Source organism: Orcinus orca, chromosome 8 (genome assembly GCF_937001465.1).
Source record: "Orcinus orca chromosome 8, mOrcOrc1.1, whole genome shotgun sequence".
Taxonomy (NCBI): domain Eukaryota; kingdom Metazoa; phylum Chordata; class Mammalia; order Artiodactyla; family Delphinidae; genus Orcinus; species Orcinus orca.
Genome location: NC_064566.1, coordinates 29,838,745 through 29,851,119, shown reverse-complemented (window position 1 = coordinate 29,851,119; position 12,375 = coordinate 29,838,745). Strand labels below are relative to the sequence as shown.

Sequence of the window (12,375 nt, the reverse complement as noted above, 5' to 3'; positions counted from 1 at the left end):
TAAAGTGAAATCAAATATTAATATATGCATTTCAATAAACACTTCTAGGCTACAAGTGATTGACACAATTACTGTACTAATCATAAATCTGGATTCTTTTTAACAGCCTTGTGACTCACGGAATTTGCAGATGCAAATGTACAGGTGAATGAATTTTAACTATTTAAAAGATAAATAACCTTAAGGTACTAGTGAATTAACCAAAATAATAAACATTTTATAATGTATTCATAAGACACTATTGTGGTTATTGTAGTAATTAATGCCTACAGAGATAATATCAGCTATTTACGAATATCACAAAGAGAGAATACATTTTAAGAACTGTTACAGTCCCTTAAATTAATCCAGCATTCTGAGTAATAAATCAACCATAACCTTTTGAAACCTGTCTCCATGGGAAATAGCAGATACCATGTTTTCCTCTCAGTCTCATTTTCCTAGTATTCATGCTTATGTAAGATGGGAAAAAAGAAAACGACAATGCAAAGAACCTTTTAATTTACAGTAATATTTGCAGTTACAGGTGAATAACTGAACAATGCCTTGTGTACAAGGAGACTAAGGGCCAAACGAAATGTATTTAGGGCTTCAAAAAAGACTTTCATTGTCTATTGGCACTGATTAAATTTTGTTGCCAAATGGGAAGATATATGAAAGATTCAGTTTATAAGCATTTTGCTGCTTCATATTTATTATACGAGGAATTAGTATAGAGATCTTTTTTATAAAATGAAACATCTTTGTATTCAAGTAATTACAGGGGAAACAAACTTCCATAAGAACCCTGTATTCAATCAGAATATCTGTACTATAAGAAACTGGTTCTACTAGTATCTTTTATTGTACTCTAAGATAAAATCACTGACATGGGGTGCAAAATTTAAGAAAAGGAAAGGTTAGAGACAGAAATATTACTAAATGTGAGTTTCCAGATGGGTAATGAGGAAATCTTGACTTTTCATTTAATGTCAGAAATTTTATCAGTTCCATAATTAAACCCTGCTGCCGGCATCCCCACCCTGCAGGGCACTCAGTGAGTGCTTTCTCTGTTTTCCAGACCCAAAATAGGTGCATGTTTTACTCCAAGTCAACAGACATGTAGTTTGGAAGCAAAGATTTTAAGTCAAATAAATATCTATCCCAAAATTAAGTACTGACATTGGTAAAGTATTAAAATTAACAAAATTAAAAAAGTTAATTTCTTCTTGAATAAGAAGTAATATAGGTTTATTAATATAAGAAAAATAAAATTAGTCTATATAACAAAAATATAAAAACTAAGGATATCTTTAATTAACACATGTATAAGACATATATGAAGAAAATTCTAAAATTTTGCTGAGGAACATACAAGAGGGTATGCATATGGAGAGGCAAACTATTCTAGAGTGAGAAGATTTGACAGTAGGAAAATGTGAAGACAAAATTAATTTACAAAATTTTTAAAAGATTTTACTTCCTTGGAATCAGAAAAAAATGATTCTGACAGACATTTCTTAGTCAGGGACACTTTAAAAACAAAGAATAAAAAAGGGGGACCAGCACTGCTATATGTCAAAAAATACTATAAACTATTAGTTTTTAAAATAATAGTTACTAGCTCTAGGATAGACAAATAGGCAAAATAATAAGATAAAAATCCAATAAACAGAATTACCTATGACTACTGTATGTAAACTAATGGTGCCATAAGGACAGACTGTCAATATATTATACAAGAATGACTAGCTCTTTGGAAAAAAATTAAGTTAGAGTCTTGCCTGTTAACGTACGTCAAAATAAACCTGGAGTAAATGGAAGCAAAAATTAAAAAAACTTATAGGTGAAAAGGCCTTTTGAGGAATAATTCCAAAGGCAGGGGGGAAGAAAAAAACAAATGAAGCTATTTTATTAGATAAAAGTTTAAAATTTCAGTATTAAAAAGGACATCTCAAACAAAGTTAACAGTAAATGATAAACTTGAAGAATATACTTGCAACATGTATCTTACAGGAAAGAGTTAATATCCTTTGATGATCTCATCTAGTCCTATGGCTTTAAATATCATCTAAATGTTAACAATTCTCAAATTTATCTTTCAGTTCAGACTTCTAAACTCCAGATTCTTATATCCAACTGCTTACATGATATCTCCACTTGGATGTATCTTAGACAAATTTAAAATGCTCCAAACTGAACTCCTAATCTTCTGTCACCTCTACCCTATAAACCTGCTCCACCATCTCTTTTAAGGTGACTGGATTCTTTCAGTTGCGGAGTTCAGAAATCTTAGTCAATTTTGCCCTTTCTTTCTCTCACACCCCAAATCCAATTTGTCAGGAAATCCTGCTGGCTCTACCTTCAAAATATATTAGAATCTGACCACTTCTCACCAACTCCACTGCTACCAACCTGGTCGAGCTACCACCATCTTTTACTTGGGTTATTGCAGTGGTGTCTTAAGTTTCAGCCCTTGCCATATGACAATCTATTCTCAACACAGAAACCAGAGGGATCTTATAAAAACATGACTAAGATATGTTACTTCTCTGCTTAGATCATGCCATAGTTCCGTTTAGTTCAGAGTAAAAGCCTATATCCTTATAATGACCTACAAGGTTCTACATGATCTGCCTTTGTACTTTGATGTATCCTTACCATCAGATAAGTGCCTGGCACACAGTAAAAGTTCAATAAATATTACTGAATGAATGAATAAACATCCATATCTTAAGCTCCTGTAAATAAGTAACAATTTTTGCTATACATGACTATGTGAAAAAAAAATGTTCAAATGATTGGCTAGGTCATTCACAGAACATATATCCTTAAATAGATGGAAAAAAATACACTCAAGTATACTAGTAAACAAAGAAAAAATGGAAAGAAGATAATATTTATGACTATTAAAGTGGCAAAGAATCAATAAGTAATTAGCAAAGACAAAAGAGGGAGAGAGAACCCCAGATTTAAAAGGATTTAATAGATACATCCCAACCAATGACAAAGTATGGGCCTTGTCTGGATACTGATATAAAAAAGCTATAAAAAGAAATCATTTATGGGACAATGGAGGAAATTTGAACACTGATGGCATTAGTTATGAAAAGAGCACTGTGTTTTCTTTTAGAGACACTAAGATAAATGGAAGAAATGATATGTTGCCTGAGTTTTCCTTCAAAATAATCCAGTGTAGATATAGATGGGGTGGAGGAAAGCAGATGGGGTTCTCAAGACTAGCCATGAGATAATTCTTAAAGTTAGGTGATAGGTACAGAACATGAGGCTCATTATAGTTTTCTTTGTATTTCTATGTGTGTTTGAAAATGATTTTCTAAAAATTAAAAATATTTTAACAGCAACAGCTGGTGAAGCTAAAAGGAGCTCATTTTCTTTTCTTTCTTTTTTAATCTTAAAAAGTATTTATTGATATCTCTCTGTAAGTGAATCAACTGGGTGTAAAGTGGCATAAACACAGCATTGAAAATCAGCTAAACCCCATAATAAAAATAAATTACAAAAAACAAACAAACAAACAAAAAAACCCCGAAAAACAAAGACAGTGAAAGAGAGAGAAATTCTTACAAAATTCGTTCAGGGGCTGTGATGCAACCTGGATTGACCACATCTAGACCCACACCTGGATGTGACATAAGTCTGGACACTCTTGGGGCTGAGAGGATTGGTGAGGTTGGGTGAGCAAATGCAGACCCTTTAAAGTAATACTGCATGGTACCCATTCCATGGATTCCCAATCTCCAGGTTCAGGGGAATCTTCCTACAGCTAAAACATGCATGGGAAACCCAGAGGATGGTACACCGTGTGATCGGGAAAGGTTTCTAAAACGCACCTCATGTATTCATCTCCTGGTGCTCGGGTTCACCATTCCAGCCCCTTTACTAACAACCTCCCCACTTGGAGAATCAAGGAGCTCATTTTCTTACACTGTTCATGGGAGTTAAAATTGGTACAACCATATAGGAGAGGGAGAAGTTACTTAGCAATATATATTAGAAACTTTTAAAGAAGTGTAGATTTCTTGAGCCAGAAATTCCACTTCTAGGAGTTTATCATAGGGGTAATCAGGCATGAGCACCAGGATAAATGTATATATTTGCTCACTACAATATTATTTACAATAATGAAAATTTATTAATCTAAATTCCTTACAACAGAGTACAGATTATATCAATTATAGTTAATCTCATCAGATTTTTAAAAACACAGTGTGTGTGTTTTAAATACAAGGAATGTAGCTGATCTAGTAAATACTTTTTAAAGCACCAGAAATAAAATATTCAAACCCCACAGCATTTAGTAATTTTGAAATTTAACAACAAAACCACTTGACATTACAGGAGTATAGGAAAAAAGTCAGTCGCACATGTATAAGCTTAAGATGAATGAGACACATTTGACTCATGTTTTGCTTTAGTTGAATTTTACTTCTAAAATTTGTTAAGACTATTTATTGATAAATTTTAGCAATATATGCTATTTGGCTATTGCTTCATGTCTTTAGAAATTCAAGAGTAAATTTCACTATTTACTTTTTAAAATGAACTACTTCAATATTCTAAGACTAAGAAAAATAAACATTTATAAATGTACTCACTTTATACCCCTTCCCTGTTATTCATCTTTGACTCTCTCTTCATAATGAATATAACATACATAATTCATGGAATGAACAAGACATACTAAGCAAATAGTTAATCTATAAAATCACTTGAATATTAAAATAATAAAGAACAAAACATAATAAAAACAAAACCCGCCTTCTGATACATTTTCAGAAGAAAGTTCATGATTATAAAAGGTAACATAACCTCAATAGTCTTTCCTTTTGAATATGTTGCGAAAAAGAATTCAGAACCAAATAAATGTTTTGTTTTACTGTTGACAAGTATAGTCTACGCAATTACACTGTAAGTGAAATACAGATTTTTAAATAAGGGATAATGATCATCACATAGCAGGTGGTCAGTATTTCTTAATCTTGGTGTTAAAACTCTATTTCCTCTCCAACATCTTGAATGCACTATAAATAAAGAATCAAGGCCCCAAAGGTATGAGAGAATCTGAAAAAAATCTTAAGTTTTCCTTCTAATGATCTCAACGAGGTCACTTCTGATGAAGATAATGCTTTATTAAGAGAAAAAGAATATACATATAACCCCAACTTGCCTGTCATCTTAATGTAAAGATATAGTATAGGAAACCTAATAATAAGAGACCTAGGTAATTCAGAGCAACCTCTCTACTGAAGGCAAGTAAAAAATCTGGACAAAATATAAAAAACACAGGCTTGAAGGCACAGGAGAGCTAACAAGATTGTGAAGAATTATAGGCAGGTATCAGGAAGAAGTTGAAGGCTCAGGAAAGTAATCTCTGCATTTACAGCTATTTTCCCCTCAAGGTTATTTGCTGATGCTGGAGGTGGCAGAACAGCTTAGTAACATTGTTGAGAGCTTTGTAGGACTGGGATGCAGGAACCGGAATTTAGTGCCTACTAAAGGGAGTTCTTCCTAAACCCTCCCCAATTTGAGTTGGGGCACAGTTAAACTCCACAGGGTAAACTAGGAGTAGGCAGCCCCTCGCAGAAGCTGAAGTTCAGTTTCAAATTATCTCAGTCTCTAAAACTGGACTGAAATGATTTTAGACTGCTAATGCCAAAAGGAGCCTGGAATAAGCAAATATTAATCCTCTCTGAGGAAGACATTGTTATCAGAAGCCTCAAAGGATTTCTACAAACGATTCTGCAAATACATGTGGGATGCACAAAAATTAGCATGCATTCAAGGAAATGCACATGAAAGAAATCCAGCAGAAAGAGAACAGAAACAGACGCCGTGGGTTCTAGGCTTGGGAATTCTCAGGCACAGACTTCACCCACCGTATTCAGTGAGAATTTCTGCAAAGAAATGGAAACTATAAAAAAAGAATCAAATGGAAATTCTGGAATTGAAATATAACTGAGATAGGGAACTTGATGGATTTAAGAACCATTTGACACAGCTGAAAAGAGAAACTACAGAATATGTGAAAAGAAATTTCCAGGAAGAGAAAAAACAATGAAAAGCAGAAGAGAGTAAAAGTCATAGCTAAGACAATAAGAAGGTACCATGTAATATAATTGGAGTCTCAGAAGTAGAGAAGAGAATAAAAGTGGCAGAAGCAATATTTGAAGATATAATGGTTAAGAACTTTACGAAACTGCTGAAAAATAATGCAGACACAAATTCAGAGAGTCCTGTGAACCCAAGTAAGAGAGGTAGAAATAAAATTACATTTAGGCACAATATAGCAAAACTACTAAGACTCCAAAGACAAAGAGAAAACATTTTAGGAAGCCAGAAGTCAGATTATATTCAAAGGAGCAACACTTAGAATGAAAGCTGGCTACAAAAGCAACAACAAAAACCAGGAGATAATGAAATGATATCTTTAAAGTGCTAAAATAGAACACCAAACTGGAATTCTGTACCCAGCTAAACAGTCTTCAAGAAAATAAGTAAGATACATACATCTTCAGAAGTAATTGAGGTTATGAAATTTAAGATAGGGAGATTATTTTAGATTACCTGATGGGCTCAATCTAATCATATGAGTGCTTAAAAGCAAAAACTTTCTCTAACTGTAGGCAGAAGAGATGAGGCAGAAGGGAAGGTAAGAGAGATCTGAAGCATGAGAATGACTTGACCTGCCTTTGTTGGCTAGGAGATGAAGTGATGAAGAGGACCACATGCTAGGGAATAGGGGTGACCTCTAAAAACTGAGTGCCTGCACAATGCCAGGTACTTTAGCAAGTTTGGACTTGCTCTGAATTCGAGCTGCCTGACCAATAGCCAACAAGAAAACAGGGACATCAGCCTTACAGCCACACAGAATTGAATTCTGCAAACAACCGGCATGAGCTTCGAAGCACATTCTCCCCCAGAAACTCCAGATAGGAGACCCAACTAGCTGACACCTTGATTACAGCCTGTGATACTCGAGGCAGAGTAACCAACTGAGCCTGCTGGACTTCCAATCTACAGAACTCTGAGATAATAAATCAGTGTTATTTTAAGTTGATATGTTTGTATTAATTTTTTAGCGTTGCAATAGAAGCCTGATATAAATGGAAAAATCCACAGTAAAAGATGAAGTTTTTAATAGTTCACCTCAGTATTTGATAGAACATGAATTAAAAAATAAGTCAGTAAGAACAAGATTTGAAGAACACAACCAATTTGACCTGACTTAATATATTCTTTAAAAGCATAATTGAAACATTTACACCAACTCTATGCTGGGCTTTAAAGAAGTCTCCACAAACTTCAAAGAATTAACATCACTAAAAATAAGAGTTGCAAATTTAAAAAGAATATACATTAATTTAGTGTTGCTGTTATTACTTTGGGTTAAGGTAAAGATGAGACATAAACAAATGTAAAATCTCATAAACATTTGTATAAGAAAACTTTTGGAGAGTTTGACAGATCATTTTAATTAAAAAAAAAATTATTTGTTCTCTGACCCAGCAAATTAGTTCCTAGGCAACTAGTACACATGCAGACATGGGAATACAGTAGTCTCCCCTTATCCAAGGGGGAAAACATACCAAGACTACCAGTGGATACCTGAAACTGCAGATAGCACTGAACCATATATTTACTGTTTTTTTTTTTTCCTATACATATCTACCTAAGGTAAAGTGCAATTTATAAATTAGGCACAGTAAGAGATTAACAACAACAATTAATAATAAAATAGAACAATTCTAACAATATACTGTAATAAAAGTTTGTAACTGTGGGCTCACTCTCTCAAAATATCTTATTGTACAAATTTAATGCCTTTTCCATCTGAACTAAGCACTTACCATGCATTGTGGCCATAACTTTTGCAATTTGAGGTTCAAGAGCAAAACTAACATGATTTCTTCCTCCTTCTTCATGACTTCATGGATAGAGTATTCGCTCTTCTCATAAATTTTAGCAACCACAGCACGTGATTTATTTTTCTTTCCTTATTAGGTCTAGAATTTTCACCTTTTCACTTAAAAGGAAGCTCTTTATGGCTTCTCTATGGCAAACCCAAATTGCTAGCATCACTACTCTTGCACTTTGGGGCCATTATTAAGTAAAACAATGGTTACTTAAATACAAGCACTGCAACACTGTGACAGTCGATCTGATAGCCAAGATGGCTACTAAATGACAAATGGGAAGAATATGATGGACAAAGAGATGATTCACATCCTGGGAAGGACAGAGTAGGGCAGCATGAGATTTTATCATGATACTCAGAACAGTGTGCAATTTAAAATTTATAAAGTTTTTATTTCTGAAATTTTCCATTTAACATTTTTGGACCTCAGCTTACTGCAAGTAACTGAAATGGTGGAAAGTGAAACTGCATATAACTACTGTATATGGGCATGCTCTCTGACATGTTCACCAATAGAACAATGGTTAAGTAAATGATGGTACATCAATTCTCACAACTATTAAAAAACATGCTAGATTCTTTATGTATGCACCCTAAAACTGTTCAAATAAACTAAACAAATAAAAACAGTTGTAGTTTAATATATATACAATATGTTAGCATTCATGGGAAATGTAACAAAAAGCTAATGAGTTAATTATCTAATACAAATATTATACACACACTGTAATGATAACCAAACTGTTAATAGGCATTCATCTCTAAGATAGCACAGAAGATTGAGGTTCTGGGAAAAGTTGAAGAGGGCACTCTACTGCTATAGAATCTGAATATTTTAAAACCAAGATTATATGTTAGTTTTTCAATTAAAATGTCCCATGCACACTTTTATGAGAGCAGAGACATCAAGTGATCTGCCAACAGAAAAACAGTAAATTCTACACTGTTAGCTGATCTTAAGAACATAGAAGATTGTTATGTATTACAGAATATAATATTCTTAATTATAATCTTCAGTCTTTAACAGAGGTTAAATTTTAAAGAAGGGTGGAAGTAAAATTATCTTATCAAAAAAAGGTAAAATAAAATAACTTTACTGCTAGAATTATTTAGAACATCAAGCATACTTACTCTTATACTTTTGAAAGATACTGGTTAATTGAAATGATTCTGAAGTTAATTCTCCCATCTTCACAAAATAGCAAACCTACTAAAAAACTGACTGTTCTGTTGATTGATATTATAACAGAGGCTACTTCTTAGAAATAATGTTTATTTACTTAATGAAATAAAATCTGTACTTACAACAAGAAGACTGAACTGGTCCAAGTTGTGGAAAGTTCATAAGAATAGAAACCCCTGGTAGATCATTTTGCTTTGCATGTTCAGTAGTTTGGTCAGCCCAAACCACCACTTTCTTCCTCTCTACCAAATGTTCAATTTCTTTGAAGTCAGACTCAAAAGTAGCATTTAACAGGCCAGATTCTTTTAATGCACAATACTGTTTTCTTAGGGCTGGAAGTAAAGCATTCAATACTCTGCATACAGAAGGTGACAAGAAAAGAAAGATAAATACTAAATTTTAAATACATTATTATGGTCTATGCAACATCCAAAGTAATAGCAGATGATTAAAATGGTTCCCTGTACATATTTTCCTTTAGAATATTTCAATCAAATACCTCAAATATTCTTAATACATTAAGTATAGATTGGAAAGAATGTTGGATGGGAATTACAAGCACCAGGCTGTAGTCTCAGCAAGTCTTCACTTGCTTCTATATGACCTTGGATAAGGCACTACCTGAGGTTTCTCCTCTATAATGTGGGGTACAACTGGACAGCCACTACTTTCAATAGGAGATTGTTTTCAGAACTATGCAAAGCATAATGTGGTTTACAAATCAAAAATAGTGTTGTTATTGTTATTAAATACTATGAGATTGAAATGAAATACTAATACACTGTCAAACGATGAAGGTCAATTTAGGTATATAAGATTTAAAAAATAAAAAATGAACAAAAGTCAACTTTCCTTGAAGTTAGCTCTTCATGAGCTAAAGCAATAGCTTTCAAAGCCATTCGAAGGAAGAATTGTGGAAAAGTATGGTGGGTATAGGAAAATGATGGGGCATTGGATTCTTGGCTCTGATTCAAAATCTCGCCTATTGCTGTTAATCAGAGCAGTACTAAATGCATCTTTTTATGTATTAGACCTCCATGAAGAGTGTTCACTGAAGAAATGCCAGAACTAAAAGTTATAAGTGGTTCCTAACTTTTATATCAATGAAGACATCAAACAACATGAATAATCTTGAAATGACTTAGTCCTGGTGTTCCAGCTGACTCATAACATCCAGAAGAATAGAACCATCTGAAGTAGGAATAGGGCAGTGGGAAAAGAATAGGCACTAATTTTAACACTTAAGGAAATAACTGCTTTATTATCTAAGAATCTTAAATATTTAGATAGCAGTACAAATAGTCTGTGACATTTTTCTTTTTGGTGATAGTGGGGAGTATGCCATTGAAGCCAAGTAGGTAACAATTGTAGGGAAAAGTCATTAATCAGAAAGTCAATAAAAACAGTTATTTACAACTGCTTTCCTTTTGGAAAGTCTAGAATTTTGATTCACCCTGCTAGGCACAGGGCGCCTATTCAACCAGCTCCCAATAAAAATCCAGGACACTAAGTGTCAGCCTAACGAGATTCCAAAGTAGACATCATTTCACATGGGTCATTACAACTTTTTTCTGGAGACCTTAAGCACAACTGTGTGGGCCCACTGGATGAGGACACTTGAAAGCTTACAACTAACTGGTTTCCTTTGTTCTTTGCCCCATTCACCTTTGCCTTTTGCTGATTTTGTTTTGTATGCTTTTACTCTAATAAATCATAACTGTGGAGTCAACTATACGATGGGTTCTGTGAGTCATCCTAGTAAATTATCAAACATGGAGGTGGTCTCAGGGACCCAGGACATATGTTATTTATGTATATATGTGTGCATGTATGTATGTTTGTATGTATTTATGCATTCATAAATTTATTTTTAAGTTTTTGGACTCGATATTGATATATATTGCAAAATGATCATCACAATAAGTCTAGTTAACATCTGTCACAGAATTCTTTTTCTTCTGATGAGAACTTTTAAGATCTACTTTCTTGGCAACTTTCAAATATGCAGTACAGTATTATTAACCATAGTTGCCATGCTGTACATTACATCTCCATGATTTACTTAATAACTGGAACTTTGTACTTTGTGACTCCCTTGACCAATTCCCCATCCCTGCCCCCAACACCCCACCACCAACCTGTATAATCTGTTCTCTGTATCTATAAACTTGGGTTTTGTTTTTGTAGCAATGAACACAGGTGTGCTTTATATTTTGTGTTAGTGTTTTCATTTTCTTTGAATAAATACCCAGAAGTGGAACTGCTGTATTATATGACAGTTATTTTTACCTGCCTATGTTTTCTACTCAGGGTTTTATGGTTTCAGATCTTATGTACAAGTTTTTAATCTATTTTGAGTTGATACAATTTTGTGTATGGTGTAAGATATCCTTTGGCTTGTTGCTGTGCACTTTTCCCAGCACCATTTATTGAAGAGACTATCCATTCCCTATTGTATATTCTTGGCACCTTTGTTGTAAATTAATTGATCATATATGCATGGGATTATTTCTGGGCTCTCTATTCTGTTCCATTGATCTATGTGTCTGCTTTTGTGCCAGTACTATACTGTTTTGATTACTATTGTTTTGTAGTATAGTTTTAAATTGGGAGTGTGGTCCCTCACACTTTGTCTTTCTCAAGAATGCTTTGGTTATTTGGAGTCTTTTGTGGTTCCACACAAATTTTAGAATTGTTTGTTCTAGTTCTGTGAAAAATGCCATTGAGTATTGATAGGGATTGTTCTAAGTCTGTAGATTGCTTTGGGTAGTATGGACATTGTAACAACACTAATTCTTCCAATCCATAAGCATGGAATATATTTCCATTTATTTGTGTCTTCTTCAATTTCTTTCATGAATGTCTTATAGTTTTCAGTGTACAGGTCTTTCCCCTCCTTGGTTAAATTTATTCCTAGGTATTTTACTCTTTTTGGTGCAATTGTAATGGAATTGTTTTCTCAATTTCCTTTTTGATAGTTTGCTATTAGTGTATAGAAACACAATAGATTTCTGTATATTGACTTTTGTATCCTGCAACTTTACTGAATTTGTTTATTCTAATAGTTTTTTGGTTGTGTCCTCAGAGTTTTCTGTTTATAATATCATGTCATTGGCAAAAGTGACAGTTTTACTCCTTCCTTTTGAATTTAGATGCCTTTTATTTCTTTTTCTTGTCTGACTGCTGTGGCTGGGACTTCTAATACTATTTTTTTTTTAAAGTTAATTTTTATTGGGGTATAGTTGATTTAAAATGTTGTGTTAGTTTCTGCTGT

General features: G+C 33.5%; 1 protein-coding gene across 1 annotated transcript in view; it reads right to left on the bottom strand.

Annotated features, from left to right (window-relative positions):
- The window catches only part of KIF18A (kinesin family member 18A), a 79,556-nt gene that overhangs the window by 23,515 nt on the left and 43,666 nt on the right, over window positions 1-12,375 (bottom strand). The window contains exon 13 of the mRNA XM_004263947.4: window positions 9,224-9,456. Within this exon, the coding sequence (XP_004263995.1) occupies window positions 9,224-9,456 (233 nt within the window). The remainder of the gene's footprint in view (window positions 1-9,223; window positions 9,457-12,375) is intronic.